Here is a 22,057-nt window from a genome sequence, read left to right as displayed (position 1 = left end):
CATATGTAAGTTGGATTTTTTGTGGATTGACATTTGCTCTGATTCATTGTTAGAGTGGGTTTTCCTGGGGAAAGTGGGGGGGCAAACAAAAAGCTGCTTAGACCTGCGTGTAGAAAGCATGGGACAAGCAGAAAACCTTGGAACTGTGCTTTCTAGGCACAGGGCAAGCAAAGTGCAGACATAGGGTTGACCTATGCCTCTTTGTTTCTTACATCAGGGGCTGGCAGGATGGTGAGGGCACTTTTTTAGTACCTTGCACAGTTCTCATGCTGTCTTACTCCAGAGTAGACTTCTGTGTGTCATTACTGTAAGAATGAAGGACACAAGAATTTAGGTTTTTCTGGATTTAGAACTACAAGATGAATGAGAAAAATGTTCATTCGTCACCATATTAATATTTCCAGCTGTAGATATGCTGTAAAATATCTGGGGTTGCTTTGGAACCTGAGATGTTTGGTGGGGATGAAATGGACTGGGTGGTATGGTGTTGCAGCAGAGAAGAAGGGGTCAAGAATTATTTTCCAGTGTGCGTCTTCTTTTCTTCAGATTGCACTTTCAGCAGCACTTTGCAACAGAAAAGATGTATGAGAAAAGATTTGTGAACTCAGTTGTCTAACTTGATATTTTTTGTAAGGTCCTGTGAGCAACTTTTAGAGAAGAGGCATTGCACAAATGCACTGAAACATAAATAATTAAGTAACCTGTTCTTGCTCAAAATCGGTATGCTCACCTCTCAACGCTGTCAATATGCACTTTTTCTTATTGTCTCTTTAAAATCTATGAAACAGGTGGACCATTTTCAAAATTTGCTTTGACACGTTTCATTACTGACACAACTATCTGTTGCAGCTAGGAAGCACAGCTGTATACACTATACTCCAAGTCATTAGCAGCAGTGCCAGTTTTGCCCCTACTGATTCTGAGAAGAGTCCACATTTCCCACTCTTAAACCCATCCTGTCAGCTCCTGATGGAAACAAGACAGTCAACTCAAGAATGATTTTTCTAGCAATATAGTAAGGCTTGGATACTTCATGAGGTAACAGGAAGAGGACAGCATAGGACATATTTACTGGTTCTTCATCTGGATTTCACCCTGAAAGGCCAAAGAAGAGTATTAATATGCGGAAAGTAAATTGGAAGCAAGCACAGTTTGTTACATCACACAGCATCATTGCTGATCATGGGGCATGTATATGAAGGTACTAGCCTTGTCTTCTGATTTTTGGGCATTGTGAGAGCCTTAACTCTGATTGTAAACTGGCAGGCTTAGCATTTTATTATTGACTTTTCTTGGTTTTTGAAAAGAAAATGCATTAAAATTTTATGGGCTGTTTAAACATGATAGTAGTAGTTTTCTATCATAAGTTTTGAACATAATTGGTAGTTCTCAATTATACATGCACTTCCATTCACACTCCAGACTGTACATTGCTCCCTGAAGCAGCAAACTGAAGTGGAATGCAGAATATTACAGCATGAATTTGCATAAAGTTCGGTTTAAAAGTTCGAACAACTAACTGCATGGCAAATCATTTTTGAAAGTAAAAAGAGAGAATGTCTTAAATCCTCTTAAGTTCAGTAGAATGGCCTGGACAAATCTTGTCCAAATCTGAGAGCCATCTCTAAAATTTAGGAGCCAGAGTTAATAACTGACATTTTAATGTACCGGAACCAGGGTATATTTGATTTAAATCAAATCATTATAAATCACGAATTAAATTACTAGGCAGTAAGACTTGATTTAATTCGGGGGGGGGGGGTTTACAGAAATACATTCCTGCTGGTATAATCTTAATATTTACAACCAGATGAAAGTTTCATTTTTGGAATAATAAATTTTCAGAGTAGTTCTTACAGTTATATAAAAAATTACTGATTTGGTTATACTGTTAGAAATACATAGACAGATAATTATGAAATTATTGTGAGGTTTAATAAGTTAACTGTTTATATTTGGACAACTTTTCTGCTGTACTTTATTGGAAGGAGAAAAATCATCATTTCCTTAATAACAATTTAAACAATTTATTTAACTAAAACAACATTATAGCATATGTATCCATGTTTGTTAACTGATGCGGTTAAACATTCTTTTTTTAAAAAAAACCTTAGACTGAGTTTCAGCACACATGAAAAACTTAAAACGAATCCTTATTTCTTGATGAATAGCCTTTGGACTATAATGCAACTTAAACAGAAACCTATCTTTACAAAGATTTTTTCCTCCAAAAGCATTTTATTTTAAAAATCCAATTTAAATTAAAAAAATCTGATTAAACAAAAAAGTCTGATTTTTTTTTAAATATAAAAAATCATTGATTTTTATCCACCCTGACCGCAACTCCAGATCCTAGAAAGCAAAATCAACTCACCACTGAGTCGGCTCCAGAAGCTTGTCCAGTCCTACAGTAGGATTTGTGCGCAACCTGCATTAGAGTGAAATTAGCTGCATTTCCAATTCTTTTCCTAGAGGCTTACTTCAGAGTTTACCCTGGTATTATTGCATAATGACCATTTCACGTTTGTAAGAACTCAGTTGTTTAGTGTGGCAGCACCTACACTTTGGAGCTTTTTGCTTATTGATATCAAGCAGGTGCCTTCACTATATTCTTTTTGGCGCCTGCTAAAACATTGTTTAGACAAGACTACCCAGATTATGTAGAAAATTGCTGTGAATTTTAACTTGTTTTAGTATTTTAGCTTTTCGTATGTTTAAAGTATTACAAACTTTTCTTGATTTTATTTTTTTGTAATCCCTGTTTAAATACTTTTTAACAATCAAGCAGTGTCTAAATTTTATGAAAATAAACAAAATAAACAAATACATAAATTATAGTATCATAATTTAAAAATGACTTAACTCAGCCTCTAAAAGCCACACATAAAAAGGTGAGTTTTTCCTGATGTGTAAATGAAGTTGGAGCAAGATGCACAGATGCAGAGCCACAACTAAAAAACTCTTCATGGGCCCTCACAATACACATCTCATTTAACAGAGACCACCAGCAGAGCCTCATCTGTTCAGCTTAATATATTGGTATGATGATATGGAGGAAGGCTATTTCCTCGGATATTTGGGCCCCAGTTGTCTGGGGTGCTAAATGTCAACATAAGCACCTTGAATTGGACCTGGAAGACGACTGCCAACCTCTGCAGCTGTTAGAGAACGAATTATATGCAGCTGACCTGCTGTTCCTATCAGCACTCTGGATGCCACATCTCACACAAGTTTGCAACTTCTGGATTGTCTTTAAGGGCAGCCTCATGTAGGTGCATTACATTAGTCAGAGCATGAATTATAGTACCAGGCTATCCCTGTGCAGAAATAGGTGTGGTAGATGCTCCTAGCCACTGAAGTCACTTGGACCTCAACTGACAACGATTGTTCTAGGAGCACCTTGAACTTCCAACCTGCTCCTTTTAAATTCCCATTGAAAAATAGTGTTCAGGATGGCAACAAGGCTTGCCAGTCTTCTAAATAGACTTACTTCCTTGTGATTGGTGGCACCTAGCCAATCAGGGCACAGATATTTACATTAATAATGAGGAAATTTTTTTGGCATAAATTGTGTCTGTGATTAACATCCACAACCATTTAATTTCAAGCAGTGTTCGAAACTCCTGTTGTTCTAGGCACATTTTGTGACAGGGAATTTCATTAGCACGAGCAGTTTCTGAGCTCTGGGTGCAGTTCTGCACCTAAGATTTCAAATTAAAACTGCAGAGTGGAAGGAAAAGAGGACTTTTTTCAGCTTCCCCACTTCCAGCTACTCTCTGAAGCCTGGAGAAGAGATCCTCTTAAGAATATTTGGGGGGGTGGAAGGACTAGACCATGTGAAAAATGAACATAATATTTTAGCTGCGGTTCATTCATTTTCAGCTTTGTATTCTTGTAGATATTCCATTGTTGTTCCCATAACCTAGGTTTAAGGTGCCATTTAGCTCCTAGCTTTCATATCTCAGTTTCTAACACTGACTTCAAGCACTGTGACTCCCATGAAAGCAGTAGTAGCAACCCTGGGAGCTCTCAGAACCAGACCAGCAGCAACAATATAGTTTTAATCTCCTCTCCCCTTTCCTTCCTTACTCTTAATGCTTTGGATGTGAGAGGGGAGGTCTTTGATTGACCTGAAATGGCATTCTGTAGCTTTGTTTTTTGTATGTGTTTTTGTTTTGTTGGCTTGTACACTCCGTTGGTCTTAAATTAATTGGCTTTGAGTCTGACAAGTTTGCATGCCCTGAAATGGGGTTTGGCAACAGAACTGTGGCTGTTAAAGTTTACTGAATGCATTTCATTGCCTGGGGCAGCCTGTCAAATTTTGTTGAATCTTCATTCTTAGGAAAGATACACCTGTTGAGTATCTGCCTCTGCTGTGGCAGTTAAAGGTGCAGTAGTTTTGTGTAGAGAAAAGGTGGTAATCATACTTGTCCCTGTAATTTTATGGCCTCTGGCATCTTTCTAGACTATATAGCTGGCAGCAGAATTGCCAGCTTTTTTACTATTTCTTCTCCTATGGGCACCAGTGGCCATGCTGTGAAGAGCTTCGCCTGCTTAATTTCTGCATTGCAAACTGCTCTTAAAGGCAGAAGAACAGGACCAGTAGAAAGAAGAAATGGCAATTCAATATGCGCTTTCTTGGGAGCAAGTCCTAATGCATTCTACAAGGCTCATTTGTGAGTAAACGTTTATAGCACTGCGTTGTAAAATAACACTGTTTTTGAGGTCATGTTTGCTGGACTGTATAAGATTATTGCATTTTCACTATATGTAATGTTTGTTTATACTATAATTACTAGCAGCCCTATGCATTTTACCCAGAAGTCCCACTATGCTCAGTGGGTTTACTCTTAACGTGAATCTCTGTAGCCTTGCACCTTGCAGTGTTCTTGCCTATTGTTATTCCTGCCTAGCCTTCTTTCGGATGCTGTCTCCGTCCCTGCTCCCTCTAGCCCGGGTGATCACCAGCAGCCACTGTGTTGAATGATTTGGCTGAGGTGTGTGTAAATCTAAACTAAATATGGGCAGGGCCCATGGCTCAGTGGTAGGGCATTTGCTTTGTCTGCAGAAGGTGCCAGTTCAATCCCTGACATCTCCAGGTAGGAATGGGAATTTTCCTTGCTTGAAATCTTTGAGAACATAATCATGTTCAAATGAATGAATGGTTTTAAAAAGCCTTTCCTTTCATTAAGCCTGACCTTTCCCTCTCTACCCTCTCTTTGTCAGACAGACCTCTTCAACCCTCAAAAGTACTTCACTGTTGCATCAGTTGACATTTCCTGAAGATGGAGAAGGGGATCCATGTATGGTTGTCCCTGCCCACTTGCTCCACTGCACAGGAAGAAGTAAATTGAGAAGAGGTCATCTGAGTGGGTCAGGAGACCTCTCCCCAGTTTGATACCGTCGACCATGACAGCCTTCTGGACTGTCTAGAGGGGCTGGGAGCTGCTCCTTCCTGAAAGTGTCCAGAAAGTGATGTGGGGGGATGAGTGTTCGGACCCTTGGGCTCTCTCTTGTGGGGTGCCTCAGGGTTCCGTTCTCTCCCCCATGCTTTTTAACATCTATATGAAGCCGCTGGGAGAGACCATCAGGGGGTTTGGGCTCTACCTCTCTTTTAAATCAGAACCAGTGAAGGTGGTGAAGGTCGTGTGTGAGTGTCTGGAGGCGGTTGGAGGATGGATGGCAGCTAACAGATTGAGGTTGAATCCTGACAAGACAGAAGTACTGTTTTGGGGGGATGGGACGTGCAGGTGTGGAGGACTCCCTGGTCCTGAATGGGGTAACGGTGACCCTGACCAGGTGCGCAGCCTGGGAGTCATTTTGGACTCACAGCTGTCCATGGAGACATAGGTTAATTCTGTGTCCAGGGCAGCTGTCAAGGAAATAAACAACTATCTGACTTTTAGAAGACATCTGAAGGCAGCCCTGTTTAGGGAAATTATTAATGTTTGATGTTGTATTGTGCTTTTAATTCTGTTGGGAGCCGCCCAGATTAGCTGGGGAAACCCAGCCTGATGGGCGGGGTATAAATAATAATAATAATTTTTTTTTTTATTTAGTTACTTACTTCCTGACCAACTTTACAGCAGGTTGCTCTCTGCATAGCTCTAAGATAGCCTTGAGCTTTGATCCCCGCCCCAAATTTGGCCACCTGGCCTTTCTCCTGCTTCCCACCTTAGGACTGCACTGCAGTGCTTGTGTGTGTGTGTGTGTGAGAGAGAGAGAGAGAGAGAGAGAAAGAGGGAGAGGGAGGGAGTGAGGGAGGGAGGAAGGGAGGGAAGAAAGAAAGAAAGAAAGAAAGAAAGAAAGAAAGAGGAAAGAGTGGAGGAGAATGGAAGGGATTGGAGGGCTGAGGCATTGGAAAGCCTGACCTCGCCACCATCTTTGCTAACTCATCTGCTGACATGGAGCGGCCTCAGGTTGCATGCGGAAGGGGCTCTGGGGCTCACTGCCCAGGTGCACCTCAGTGGCGGCTCTGGCAACACAACACCTTGCTTTGGTAAGCAGGGAACTTGGGAGAGGGGGTCTGGCCATGGTGTCCCTCCCCTCACATAGGAGCCAACTCCTAGGGGCTGAGGGGTCTTTGGTCCTCCCAATAAACTATTATTGGGCTGCCCCCCAAGTTGATGGTGTTACCATTCAAATGGTGTGTGTGGCTGCATGCGCCGCATCATGTGGTCAATTATGCAGGGTGAGGCTTACCTCCCCCCCCCATTTTATTCAAGTTGGCATCCTTGCTCCCAGAAGAAAAAGGCCTTGTCCTAGAGCTGCTTAGATGTCTCAGCCAGGGCCTTCATGCCCGTGGCTTGGCAAGTGCCCCCTGCTGTAGACAGCGGTACAGGTTGTGGACCCTTCCTGGGCATCCAGGTGTATGTGACCCCTCAGACTGCAGCCCCGTGGATGTTGTGGAGCTGGGAGGTGATGAACAAAATCAATCCTCCTAGCAAACTGGGAAAATATCCCCTCACTTACCCAGTTTAGGACATTCGACACCTTTCCTCAGCAGAGTATGTTTTTCTTTGAGAAAAATAAGTGGCTTACTTAAATGTAAACTAAGCTTTAATAATAAAGAAAACTATAACAAAATAACATAATGAGAGAAACTAAATACAACAACATGAGATAAGTATGAGGCAAAAAACAAGAAGAGGCTGTTGGTCCCTCTTAGCTGAAACTTAACGGAACACCCTGAAGGGAAGGCTGATTGTGGAACAGAACACACAAGCAGAGCCTACCAGATCCCAAACATTCTACTGATCAGATTAGGCCCCCATGTTTTTCTTACTTTGGCCACCATCTGGGGGGGGGGGGATGCCCTCTTCTGCTACCTTCTATTTTTCCTTACCCACTCCAGAGTTCCAGAGAGTGCTGGAAAGTCTTTGAGGTGTAGAAGTGCCACCATAGAAGTGCCGGTCCTCCTTCAAAGCTCCACAAGAGTTGGCTTGGTTTCACATCTCAGGCAAACAGTTTTGGCCTTGAGAGTGAGGCTGACCACACACCTTTCAGGCATGAACCTAAACAACTCTTCCTTCCTCTTTGCACAGGCTCTCATATCGGAATTTCCAGTGCTATTTCCAGGAATTTCCAGTGCTGTTTTTTCTAGAAAAAGGGGTGCTGGAACTCACCATGAACACCTCCCTCATTCTTTTAGAATGGCAATGGCACCCAACAGAGATGCCGGAACTGAGTTCCTGTGAGTTCCCCCAGGGAAAAAACCCTGGGAATTTCTATATGTGGATACAGTCAAACCTTGGTTGTTGAACATAATCTGTTCTGGAAGCCGCGTTGGACGTTCAGCTTCTGAAAAACGTTTGAAAACTGGAGCATTTACTTCCGGGTTTTCAGTGTTCAGGATCTGAGGTCTGTCTGCACCCACTTACTGCAGGAGCTGTGCAAACGTGCCATACTTCAGTGGATGCACTACAGTTCTTTGTCAGGGCCATAATCATGGATGTAGCTGTGCACAGGCAGCTATGACTAAATAATTGGAAAGCAAAGGTAAAGGCCAAGAGAAGTTTTCCAGTGACCCCTTAAATGAGGGCAAACTTTTTGGGGGTGGGCTTGGTTATGTCTTGGTGGAAGCTAGTCACAAGAGGAAAGCATTGCTCCAGGGACCAAAGAGATGATTGGAGGGGAAGCAAGGGCACCCTTTCCTCCTTTCATTCTGTTAAGATTTGCTGTGCTCCCAGGGATGGCAGAGGCTCTAGGCCCTCCTGGGGTGGACAGGGCTTTGCTGCATGACAGCAGTGGTAGAGCTAGACTACCTTCTCCAAAGCTGGTCAGGCAGGCAGGCTGGCAGTTTGGCAAGGAAGGCAACAATAGTAACAGCAATAGGCATGACCAGGCACCCATACCAGTGGTTGGCTTCCACCATGGAGCAATAGATTCTGAGCATCATCAGATGGATACTTCACCACTTTGCTTCTTGTTCCAGGGCCTGCAAGTGTCAAAAACGTCAATTGACGCTACAGGTCATCAAGCATCTTCAGGACATCAAGGCAACAGAAGTTGTGCCATATTCTCAGATTCTATTCGCTATTCCCACTACGTTGGGGGACCAGAGTACTATATTGAATTTGAAGTGGGTCATTTGATTGTTGGTAAGAAAGTTCTGGATGGAGACTCTCCAGACATTGCTGGAGAACGTTGAGTCTGGGGACTTCATGTACTTCCAGGACTTGGCAGAAGTCTAGCTATATATGCAGATTCACCCACTGCATTGCCAGTAGGTGTGCTCTGTCTACCCGAGTAGATGCTACCAATGCAGCTCTCTCATTTGGGGTTTAACCATTGCTCCAAGCATGTTTACAAAGGTATAGGTGGCAGTGGTACTACACATGTTCCTTTACCTGGTTGGCATTCTTGTGTGCTCAGACTCTCTCCCACATGCCCACCATCAGGATGTCACAACAACACAGGATTGCCAGCATGATTTCAGATAAATATGGAAAGGAGTTAGCTAGGAGCTTTACAGGAGATGACACATCTAGCAGCAGTGATCAGCACCCAGATGGCGTGGTGAGTCTGCCAAGGAAGCACGTCTCCATACTGCATAAGGTGGTGGGAGTAGTTCTTGTTTCACAAGGGCTAGACATCTTCTATCTAGCCCAGGGAGCAATAATTGCTTCCATAGGGTCCATCCCATAGGTGCGGTTCCATTCAAGTCTGCTCCAGTCGGCTTTCCTCCCTTTATCAATAAGAGATTGTACACTACCACTATGTTAAAAGTTCAACTGAGCAAAAGGGTGAGGTGTTCTCTACTCTGGTAGCTCTCTGCAGCTCTCTACAGGGAAGTCTCCTTCCAGGAGGTGCTCCAGATCACTGGATGTGTGGCTCTCAGACTAAGGGGCACATACATACGGGCAGTGAAAATGATTTGGGGGGAAATCCATTAAACTTTGGGCCTGGAAGAGGCAGAAAGACTGATAAACTATCTGGAGCTGCAGGCAGTAAGGTTGGTCCGTCTCCATTTCTTACCTCTGGTAATCCACAGATGTCCATGTTCTCATGGGCAATATGACCACCAAGGCCCCAGAGATAAATAGACAGGGGTCCAGATATCACTCTCTTCTCTGGATTAGACAGAGAAGCAGCTAGAATCCCTGTCAGCCAACCACATCCTCCAATGTGTAAGTAGAATGGAGTCACATCAGCAGGTGATTCTACAGATCACAGACATGTTCTGAATGCCTGTGGTGAACCTGTTTATAAGTCTGGAAAACAGGAAGCTGAGCATGTTCTTTTCTCTCCTCAGGACCCAAGGGGCCTTGGGCATGGATGCCCTGATGTCAGAATTGCCGTATAGTTGTATGCCATTCTTTTCTTGCCTGTTATCCAAAGGGTACTTAGGAGGAACAGGACAGCAGAGAGGGAGGCGATTGCTGTGGCCTCCTACTGGGTTTAAAGGGCCTGGTTCTTAGACCTAAGCACTATAATATATATGGTGAGGCTAAGGAGAAAACACCTACACCAGAGCTTTCCAAACTTTTCATGTTGATGACAAAACCCCCCCCCCCAATTTTATGATTTTATTTTGACAAAGTGATAATAATAAATAAGAATAAAAATGTGCACCCCACCGCCAAGACCATTCCATTGTAACTATCCAAACTCCAAAAAATTGAACACCTCTTGCGATAGTTTGATCCCTTTCCGTTTTAACAGTACAGATTCTACAAACACCTTCCATATCTCTTCAAAATAATTTCTCCTGCATATTCCCCGTCTTACCTTAATAGCACATGTTCATTTATCATTAATATTTCTATCCCACACTTCTTTATACCATTCTTCCATTTTATATTCACCTTGCCCCTTCCACTTCCTAGCTATAATAACTTGTGCAGCTGTCAATAAATTTGTAAGCAAGTCCTTCATAGCCTGCGAAACTTCCACCCCATCGTAAATTGATAATAATGTTACCTCTGGACTTTTGGTCAGCTTTAACCCAGTGATTTCTGTTATCTCTTTAAACACCCTTTGCCCCAAAATTTGTAAATATTTACACCCCCACCACATGTGAACATAAGTCCTGGTTTCCTGGCATCCCCTCCAACATAACACCAAGTAGTCATTGTTTATTTGATTTAATCTGACTGGTGTTAAATACCATCTCCAAACTACCGTAAGTCTATCTGCCCTGTTGTCTCCTTTTCCCACACCTCTTTTAATTGATCTTGCTGATCCGCCATTTCTACTTACATTTTATACATTTCACTGGTTTCACCTTTTATAACTATATTTCTTCTTTATCTCCCCTTTTTATAATTATTTTTTCCAAATTTTGTATATTCTTCGCAGTTCTTGTTTTCGCTTAACCACTTCCTTGTCCATTGCTCCAGTTGTATACAGTTAAACCAAGTTATTTTACTTCCTACAGTTAGACCTTCTCTCAATTGTTCTTTGCTTTTCATTTTCTCCACCCATTCTTTTATTTTAAATTTTCTCTTTTGCTTCTTTTTCAATTTCCTTTTTAAAATTTCCTGGGAAGTCTTCTATCATCGCCACCAGAGTTAGTGGGGAATTTGCTGGTATCAGTTTTCCTTTATATTTCACCCATATCCCAATGATGTTTCTCAATAAGGGGATTTTCAATACAGTGGTGCCTCGCAAGACGAAAAGAATCCGTTCTGTGAGTCTCTTCGTCTAGCGGTTTTTTCGTCTTGCGAAGCAAGCCCATTGACGGATTAGTGTATTAGCGGCTTTTAGCGGCTTTTAGCGGATAAGCGGCTTAGCGGCCTAGAAAAAGGGGGGGGAGGAAAAAACCCCGCAGGAACTCGCAAGACATTTTCGTCTTGCAAAGCAAGCCCATAGGAGATTCGTTTTGCGAAGCACCTCCAAAACGGAAAACTCTTTCGTCTAGCGAGTTTTCCGTCTTGCGAGGCATTCGTCTTGCGGGGCACCACTGTATTCTGCTACCATTGCCTATTTGGTTTGATAAGAAATATATTCACTAACTTCTCTGTCACTTTCTGTGTACCACTCTCTAACCATTCTAACTCTCCTTGTTCTGTTATCCCATCTACGATATATCTTAACTGATTTGCCATATAATATAACTTTATGTTGGGGAGACCCTTTAAACCTGTTTTCTGGGGTTTATACCATCTTCTATTGTAGTTTTCTTATCCTCATTGAAAAAATTATTAATTATACTTTGCCAACCTTTTATCTCTGTCCCCGATATCTTAATTGGTAACGTTCTGAATAAAAAAATTATATTCTAGACAAAATTTTCATTGTAATTATCACTATTCTTCCAAACCATGAAAGCTTAATTTTTTATGAAATCGTTTTTATTTGGTTTTACAATACAAAATTATATTTTAAAAAATTCAGATGCATATCCATATACAGAGATTTCTCCGAATATCAGGACTTTCCCCCTCTCCCTCCCTGGAGTCCCATTTTAAACATTAAAACTGCATCTTCTTCCATACTCTATTACATGGGTAGGCAAACTAAGGCCCGGGGGCCGGATCCGGCTTAATCGCCTTCTAAATCTGGCCTGCAGGCGGTCCGGGAATCAGCATGTTTTTACATGAGTAGAATGTGTGCTTTTATTTAAAATGCGTCTCTGGGTTATTTGTGGGGCATAGGAATTCGTTCATTTCCTCCCCCCCCCAAAAAAAATATTCTGCCCCCCCCCCAGGTCTGAGGGACAGTGGACCGGCCCCCTGCTGAAAAAGTTTGCTGACCCCTTCTCTATTATATCAATCCATATTTTCAATGGTAATTACTACACTACAAGTGGAATCAAAATCCTGCCAGTGTTTCCATGTGCTTACAGTGGTCTTTTAAGTAACATAATTTTTTTCCCATTCTTTTGTAAAGTTTTTGTCCTCTTGGTTCCTGAGTTTTCCAGTCAGCTTTGCCATTTTGGCATAGTCCATCAGCTTGGTTTGCCATTCTTCTCTGGGAGGGACTTTGTCTTGTTTCCATCTCTGGGCTAGTAGCATCCGCGCGGCTGTTGTTCCATACATAAAAAGTATTTTCTGGTACTTTGGGATACTGGTACCTATAATTCCTAATAAAAAAGCTTCTGGTTTTTAAGCAAAATGTATTTTAAACATTTTTAAAATTTCATTATATATCATCTCCCAGAAAGCTTTTACCACCTTACAAGTCCACCACATATGTTAAAAGGTACCCTCTTTTTCTTTACATTTCCAGAAGGTATTTGTACACGTCCTATATATTTTTGCCAACTTAGTCAGAGTCAAATACCACCGGTACATCATTTTCATGTAATTCTCTTTCAAAGTACAACAGGCTGTAAATTTCAGGTCTGTTTTCCATAACCTTTCCCAATCTGCCATCTGAATATTATGTCTCAAGTCTCTCGCCCAGTGTATCATTACCGACTTGACCTGTTCATCTTTTTTTTAATTGTTAATAGCTTATTTTCTTACATTCCTCCAGCTTTTCCTTAATTTCTGTCTTTAATTTGCTAAGATTCTCTTTAAATTTTCTAAATTTAATGTTATATTTATTCTCAAGTACTTTATTACATTTCTTAACTTTAAATCTATTTTTATTTCTTTCAAAAATGTTCATTTTTCATCTTCATCGTAGTTAAATATTATTGTCTCTGATTTGGACCAATTAATTCACAACCCTGTTATTCATTTTTTTTCCAAATGTGCCTCTATTACCTGCATATTTTCCAATGGATTTTCGATTGTTAGTGAGTTGTCATCTGCAAATAACACCTTGGTGACACACTTGTAGACATGCATCATTTTGTGACACAGTACTTCTGTTTTACTAGCAAACTGGAGGTTAAACTCACCTTTTTCCAGCCCCAAGAGGAGCATGGGGAGCAATCGCGTGAAACACAGACACCCTGCAGCTAACATACTATTGTGTCACAACATCCACATCCAGAGCGGAGTCTTGTATGCCTCCTTCCAGTTTGGCCAAGCTGGTGCCAAACCTATTGCTCTGATTTCCTTTGGACCACCTCAGTGAGGCTGAGAGGGTGGTCTTGTCTTCTGGGCACCCCAGGACTTCAAAACACTGTCGAGACTTGCACCCCAGGGAGGTCACTTTGGTGCTGCTAACACAGCGGTTTGACTTCACCCCTGGAGGCGCACTCTGTCTCTTGAGACAGATGGATGCTAACAACAAGCCTATCAATGGCTAGTAGCCACAGTGGCTATCTCCATGCTTGGAGGCCATATGTTCTGAATGCTAGTTGCTGAAAACTGCAGAAGAGGATAGTGCTCTTGTGCTCAAGACCTGCTTGCTTGCTTCCCATAAGTATCTACTTGGCCACTATGAGGAGGAGGAGGAGAAGAAGAAGAATTTGGATTTGATATCCCGCTTTATCACTACCCCAAGGTGTCTCAAAGCAGCTAACAATCTCCTTTTCCCTTCCTCCCTCACAACAAACACTCTGTGAGGCTGTGTTGGAGGAGCAGGGAATCGAACCCGGTTCATCAGATTACAAGTCCACTGCTCTTAACCATTAGCCATTGGCCTAATCCTACAGGCTCTTATTCCTCCCCACCCACGTGCCAGTTGATGGTTTGCTTCCATGGCAAGGGTTTGAGGGTGCTTGCGGTGCAAGCTTCATCATTTGCTTTTTAAAATATTGGATGACACATATGTTTTCAGGTATCTAGCAGAACAAAGTGTTGGATATTTGGAGTGGACTTCAGACGTTGTTACAGTCTTTCAAGTTCACAGTGGTTTAGTTAGCAAAGCTTCCTAATTTCACAATTGCACCTCGGCTTCCGAACGCCTTGGGAGTCTAATGTTTCGGCTCCTGAACGATCAAAACCAGAAGTGAGTGTTCCAGTTTTCAAATGTTCTTTTGAATTCTGAACGTCTGACGGGACTTTCGCGGCTTCCTGCAGCCAATCAGAAGCTGCGCTTTGGAAGTCAGAATGGATTCTGTTCGACTTCCAAGGTACAACTGTAATTCTCTCTGTCATCTGGTATATCATCTGTCATGGTTGTTCCCATTTGCAGATGTAGAATGGAGTTCAAATCAGGATTTGTAAAGATTTATTATACATATTAAATGTAAACTATACTAATACATTGATAGCCACCTTCAAAGGTGTATTAATAGTAAAGCTTCTGTAGCTTCTGCTGATCTTTGTTCAGAGTAAATAACATACACAAAGCTTGTACTTCAAGCTGTTCTGACTGAAAACCCTGCTTAAAATGCAATGCATGATTTCTGAAACATACATCTTATTTCTTGTTTCAATACATATTCTAAGGGTTGGTTGGTGCAAGGAAACAGATTGCTTCTCTATCTATACTGCATACCAGACCATGGGAGTGTGTATCAATGCCTGGTTGTCACAATCTCTCTACTTTCGAAAAGGGGGTGGGAAAGCAACACATAAGAAGTGCATGTGTCTGCTTCTTGCCACATGTTACACAGTGTGTGCTGTGGTGTGTGCATGCATGATTGTATACACTGGCACCTCAGGATGCGAACGGGATTCGTCACTTCCGCGCATGCGCGTGACATCATTTTGACTGTCTGCACATGCGTGAGCTGCGAAACCCAGAAGTAACGCGCTCTGTTACTTCCAGGTCGCCATGGAGTGCATGGAGCACAACCCGAAAGCTCTCATCCTGAAGCATATTCAACCCGAGCTATGACTGTACAATACACAGCTTTCCAAGCTTTTCAAGTTGGCGACACACTTTTTGGACATGCATAATTTTGTGATACAGTAATTCAGTTTTACTAGCAAACTGGAGGTTAAACCAACCCCTTTCCAGCCCCAGGAAGCGTGTGGGGAGCATTCATGTGACACACCTACACACTGCAGCCGACACACTAATGTGTCGCGACACAGTTTGGAAAACTCTGCTTTAGGATATCAGATTGAGGACAGTTCACCCAGTCTTCTAAAACTTTGTCAGTTTTTCTAAGTAGCTAGCTGTAATTTGCAGACAAACATTTAACTATAGTAATAGTAAGGTATTTGTATCTGAGTTTGGTTATTTCCCCTGTTTTGTAGAATATCATGATGGATTGTTTCAACAACAAAAAACCCCCTATCAAATAAGAACATGGGGTGGTATTCAACTAAGTTCTACTCATAGTAAACCCATTGACATTAATGGGCCTATGTAACTTAGTTCTCTTCATTAATTTCAACAAATCTATGAGTAAAATGAGTAAAATCAATGAGTTGAATACATCCTACACTGCTATGTATCCATATATATGCCTCCCAGAGTGGCTGGGGCAACTCAGTCTGATGTGCTGGGTACAATAATCAGTGTTAGAAACTGAGAGAGGAAAGCTAGGAGCTAAATGGCACCTTAAACCTGGGTTATGGGCGCAACAACGGAATATCTAGGCACACTTTTTTTTTTACAAGAATACAAAGCTGAAAATGTATATAGCAGTGATCTATAATAGAATAGCTGAAGTTGGAATACCTGCTACTCTGCCATTTTCCATGTTATTCTTGCAACACTATGAAGTTTGTTAGTCTGAGAAAAAGTAACTGGGCCATATTCGCTCAGTGGAGCTTTAAGGCTGGATGGAGATTTGCATCCAACTCCCCCAATCCTCACTGACTGCTGCACCACAGTACTTACTTGAGACCGTTCTTTCCCCTATTTGTTTTACTATGTTTTGAAATTAATATTTTGTGCAGTGAGGGTGTGCAGTCTGCTTGTTTTTAGTATGTGGTAATCTTGTAAGAAATTTCTGTGTCTGAATTTTATCTGGATAGCTCTTTAAGCTAGTTTCTGAGTGTTAATACTTTGTGATGCACTACAGGAAGACGTGGTAGCATTTGGAAAAGTGTGAGTCTGATTAGTTTATAAACTACTAAAAGTAAAGCTCTGTCACTAACAGTAATAGAGCTGCATGATTTGAAATTATGTGTAAGTTTTGTGTTGGAATTTCTCAGCAGAGATTACGTGTAACCCTTTGTATAAAGTTTTGTATGAATATGCTTTTAAAATTGCATTCTGAAGTTACATCATGACTGTTTGGATGTCCTCCTAATCTGGCATTGGATGGATTTGCCTTAAATTTGCAGCTATTCAGTAGAATCAATGGATGTTTATTTGGGGCTTGTTACCATCAGAATTATTGATCGCCTTTTCTTGGTTGGTTATGAATGAGGCATACTTGATTACTAGTTTTTCAATAAACAGCTCCACAGTGGAGAGTGATGATTCTGTAAGGTACTCGATTTGCATTTATTCTGTCAAGAAACACTTCACTACTGTGGCAGCAACCGTTACGGTACACTTTTGTCTGGTGTCTTCTATAATTTGTAAGTCACAGAAAAATATATCACCAAGGACAAGTGCTCCACAATAAGGTGTATAGACAGAGAAATATAGATGTAGTCTTTTTCTCTACAATCACTTGTATTTGATAGGAGTAACATCAATTCATAAGTCAACACCCAGACACTGTTCTGGTAAACTCAGTGTTTCTTCCGACAAAGGGGCTTAATCATTGAGCTGATAAGATAGAACAAGATATATAGTCAACATCTGTTTCCGTGTGGAATGGTTACATTTCAGTGAGAATACATACATTATCTATTACCTGTACAATGAAGTCTAAGTAGTAAGCAAGCAATAGCTTAGGAAACAGGACATTATAATGAGTGAAATAAGTATTTGATCCCTTTGCAAAAGATGACTTAGTACTTGGTGGCAAAACCCTTGTTGGCAATTACAGAGGTCAGACGTTTATTGTAGGTGACCACCAGGTTTGCATATATCTCAGGAGGTATTTTGTCCCACTCCTCTTTGCAGATCATCTCCAAGTCAGTAAGACCGAGGGAGGTTGACAGTTATTTTGTGTTTCTTCCATTTGTGAATTATTGCACTAACTGTTGTCACTGTCTCACAAAGCTGCTTGGCTTGGCAATAGTCTTGTAGCCCAGTTCAGCCTTGTGCAGGTCTTCAGTCTTGTCCCTGACATCCTTGGGCAGCTCTTTGGTCTTGGTCATGGTGGCTACTTTGGAATTTGCTGGATTGATTGCTTCTGTTGACAGGTGTCTTTTGTACAGGTACTGTAACGAGCTGGGATTACAGGCAAGACCTCTCCCTTACACCAGGTGCTTCTAATCTCTGCTCGTTACATACAGTGAAGATACCAGGTAGCCTGACATCTGGCTGGTTGATAGGGGATCAAATACTCATTTCACTCATTATAATGCACATCTATCTCTGACTTTTGTCTTCTGGGTTTCTGGGGGTTTTCCTGTTGTTGTTCTGTCTCTCACAGCTACAATAAACCTATTAAAATTATGGACTGATCATTTTTTGGTCAGCGGGCAAACGGGCAAATTTAGCAGGGGATCAAATACTTTCTCCCCTCACTGTATTTACAGTTTTTGAGTCACTCAGAAAAGTAGATGGCAGCTACTGCCTTTGATATGTGGTTCCATTTTGTTAGTGACCAAAATTCATAATTCCATTGTGGAAGGATTCTTGGCCAGGTGGTGGAGTCCCGTTGCTGCTATTAGTATTGGTATTCGCCAGTGTCTTTGGTTCCTTGTATCTCCCTTCCCTGGATTTTGGAGCTTAAGTGCCATTGCTCCTTTTATGTTTACTGTGCAATCCTATACACCTTTTTGGAAGTACCGTAATTTATTATGAATTCAATGGGGCTTACTCCCAGGTACATGGGTGTAGTGTGGCCTGGTTTCTGGGATGAATGAGTGCTCCATTCTTTGCTTTGCATTTATTTACATTGGTAACACACTTTGTTGAGGGATAATAATCCCACAATAATACTACAACCAGACTTAACACGGACACTGGCACCAGAGCCTGCAATAAACCCAGATGCCAACTTTGCTGCCACATACACCCGGACAACACCATTACTGGCCCCAACAACATCACACATACCATCTCGGGACTATTTAATTGCTCATCGTCTAACATTGTGTATGCCATCAAATGCCAACAGTGTCCTTCAGCTCTCTATATTGGACAAACAGGCCAAACCTTACGCCAAAGAATAAACGGACATAAATCTGACATCAAGAATCACAAAACAGAGAAACCAGTAGGAGAACACTTCAATCTCCCAGGACATTCTATACAAGATCTCAAAGTAGCTGTTTTACTACAAAGGAATTTCAGAAATAGACTGGAAAGAGAAGCTGCTGAATTACAACTCATTACCAAACTTAAAACAATGGAGAAACCTGGTCTGAACAGAGACATCGGATTCTTATCTCATTATACATGACTAAGCCATTTCTCACCTTCTCACCCCTTGCCTTTTCCTGTAAGACCTATTACAGTCGTTAAGAGTCGTCAACAGGCTCATCTCAGCTATCTGCCAATCTCCGATTCCCACCACCCTTCTAAGTAATACCCCTCCCCACCTTCTCAATATATAGAAGGATCTGGTAACTTCTGTTTCAGTGTATCTGAAGAAGTGTGCATGCACACGAAAGCTTATACCAAGAACTAACTTAGTTGGTCTTTAAGGTGCTACAGGAAGGAATTTTTTTATTTGTTGAGGGAGCTTCTGCTACGAAAAAACTGGGGAGAAAAACCCAGGATCAAAAACAGGTTGCTGTTTTTGAGTCTTAAAAGGGTGGTGAATTAAGTAAGCTCAGCTGCTTGTATACAGGCATCAATCCATTGCAAGGCAGTAGTTATTGTAGAATTCCACTGTAGCTATGGCAACGTTCACTGTGCTACATTTGGAAATCCAAAATGCCACCCAGCAAGAAGAGATTAAGTTTTAGCTGGATTTTGGTGCAGTCAAAATTAGTGCAAGGCAACCTTCTAGATTTGCATAGTCTTTTTAATTTTTATATTTTGAGTCTGAGATTGCTATGGGAAAAAGAAAGTATACCCTCTTTGAATTCTGTGGTTTTACAGGACATAATAACAATCATCTGTTTCTTAACAAGTCTTACAATACAACCTCAAATGAACAGCAACACAGGACATATTACACTGTGTCAAGATTTATTTAACAAAAATAAAACCAAGATGGAGAAGCCATGTGTGAAAAACTAAGTGTAGCTTACAATTCAATAGAACCACCTTTAGCAGCAATAACTAGAAGTAATCTTTTTCTGATGACTTTACAGTATCAGTCTCTCCCATTGTGGTGGAGGATTTTTGGCCCACTCTGGTTTACACTGTTGCTTCGATTTGTTGAGGTTTGCTGGCATTTGTTTATGCACGGCTCTCTGGTCTGGATTTTGACTGGATCTTTGCAACACCTTGATTCTTTTCTTTTTCAGCCATTCTGTTGTAGATTTGCTGATGTACTTGGGACCATTGTCCTATTGCATGACCCAATTTCAGCCAAGCTTCAGCTTTTGGGCAGATGGCCTCGCGTTTGACCCTAGAATACTTCTCTGTACAGAGGAGTTCCTAGTCGGACTCAATGACTCCAAGGTTCCCAGGTCCTGTGGCTGCAGAACAAGCCCAATTCATCACCGCCTCGCCACCCTGCTTGACAGTTGGTACGAGGTGTTTGTGCTGATATGCTGTGCTTGGTTTTGGCCAAATGTGGTGCTGTGCATTTTGGCCAAACAACTCCACTTTGGTCTTGTCTGTCCAAAGGACATTGTTCCAGAAGTCTTGTAGTTTCTTCAGATGCAACTTTGCAAACCTAAGCCGTGCTGACATGAAGAACTCCAGGCATGCCTGGAGGATGCCGACCATTTGGATCCCTTCCAGTCAGGATTCAGGCCTCATCATGGGACTGAAACTGCCTCGGTCACCTTGGTTGAAGTTCTCCAGTGGGCTAGGGACAAAGGTGAAATCTGTTTCCTAGTTCTGCTGGATCTCTCAGCAGCCTTTGATACCATTGACCATGGAGCAGGTCAATTCTGTGTCCAGGGCAGCTGTTTATCAGCTCCATCTGGTACGCAGGCTGAGACCCTCCCTGCCCGCAGACTGTCTCGCCAGAGGGGCGCATGCTCTAGTTATCTCCCGCTTGGACTACTGCAATGCGCTCTACGTGGGGCTACCTTTGAAGGTGACCCGGAAACTACAACTAATCCAGAATGCGGCAGCTAGACTGGCGGCTGGGAGTGGCCCCCGAGACCACATAATGCCAGTCCTGAAAGACCTACATTGGCTCCCAGTTTGTTTCCGAGCACAGTTCAAAGCATTGGTGCTGACCTTTAAAGTCCTAAATGGCCTCAGCCCAGTATACCTGAAGGAGCATCACTACCCCCATTGTTCGGCCCAGACACTGAGGTCCAGCTCCGAGGGCCTTCTGGCGGTTCCCTCACTGCAAGAAGTGATCTTACAGGGAACCAGAGAGAGGGCCTTCTCAGTGGTGGCACCTGTCCTATGGAACGCCCTCCCATCAGATGACAAGGAAATAAATAACTATCTGACTTTTAGAAGACATCTGAAGGCAGCCCTGTTTAGGGAAGTTTTTAATGTTTGATATTTTATCATGATTTTAATATTCTGTTGGGAGAAGGGATAAGATAAAAGCTAACTGAAAAGAGAAGGGGAGGAGAAATTACAGGTGATGAGTAACAATAGTTTGAGAGGCACCAGGGTGGGGTGGAGGAGGTTTGAAGGGAAAACATAAAATAGGCCTTCTGCTTAGAGTGTCTGGAGCAGCAGATTCTCCCTAAATTGGGAGGCCGAGTCAGCATATGTGCACAACTAATATCTGAATTTAGCTAAAAACCTGTATTTCAACCAGTGCTGCTTGATAGGCGAACAGCTGAGACTTTCTGTTTGAAGCATTTATTTAAAAACCCTTTCCTGTTGCCCTGAAAAATGACTGCACAGTGGGAGTGAGATAAGGCAAAAGGAGAAATGCTGGGAGAGGTGCATAGGGGTATATAATGATCTGTTGTGTCTTAAAATGTAAGATGGTAACAAGCAGTAAAGTATGGGAGCATGAACACTGTATGTAAGAAACCAAATTCATTTGACATTTTTTCTTTACAGGATTACGTTTTGAAAACAACTTGAATAGTCTACCGTCTTGCTGGATTGCATTGCTTCACAACATAGAATGTCTTTCTGATCTGGAATTTATCTGGTGGCTATGAATGTGTTTCCTCCCGAATTTACGTCCTATGTTCCATTGGAGCACTGAAGCTCTCCAGGACTGTTGTCTGTTCAGAAGCTAGCCCCTTTTTCTCACACTTGTTTAAATTCTGCTAGCAATGAGTTCTCAAAGCCATCCAGGTAAGGTCAAAAATCATTTCTATCTAGAACAAAATGTTACCATGGGAAACCAGAAGTGATAGATGATGTGAGTTTTAAGGCTACTTACACAATATGGAGCAAGTTAGGAAACCTACCGTCTCTGAATTTTAATCAGGATCTTGCAAAGAACGAGGGATGTTAGACATGTAGCAGGATCTGGGACCAGGTATGAATAGAGAAGTCTAACAGGGTACTCTGGGTGAAAATGACAAATGGAAGAATTTGAGGAATTATGAAGAGTTTTAAAGTAGTGGGGGTAGATGTTGGTGGAAGCTGAAGCAGTGGGTCATTGGAAGCTGAAGCAGTGGGTCATTGCCAACCTAGCTGTTTGAAAGCATACCAGTGCAACTGTGGATAAATAGGTACTGCTGTGGCAGGAAGGTAAATG

General features: G+C 41.9%; 1 protein-coding gene across 6 annotated transcripts in view; it reads left to right on the top strand.

Moving 5' to 3' along the window:
* HDAC4 (histone deacetylase 4) overlaps positions 1-22,057 on the top strand; it is a 130,156-nt gene that overhangs the window by 1,969 nt on the left and 106,130 nt on the right. For all 6 annotated transcript variants that reach the window (XM_081015997.1, XM_081015999.1, XM_081016002.1 and 3 more), the window contains exon 2: positions 21,406-21,648. In XM_081015997.1, coding sequence (XP_080872123.1) covers positions 21,627-21,648 — 22 coding nt within the window. In that variant the 5' untranslated portion in view covers positions 21,406-21,626. The remainder of the gene's footprint in view (positions 1-21,405; positions 21,649-22,057) is intronic.

Source organism: Podarcis pityusensis (genome assembly GCF_964106645.2).
Source record: "Podarcis pityusensis genome assembly, chromosome: 1".
NCBI classification, from domain to species: domain Eukaryota; kingdom Metazoa; phylum Chordata; class Lepidosauria; order Squamata; family Lacertidae; genus Podarcis; species Podarcis pityusensis.
The sequence above is the reverse complement of the archived record's forward strand: the minus strand, read 5'-3'. Positions and strand labels throughout refer to the sequence as shown.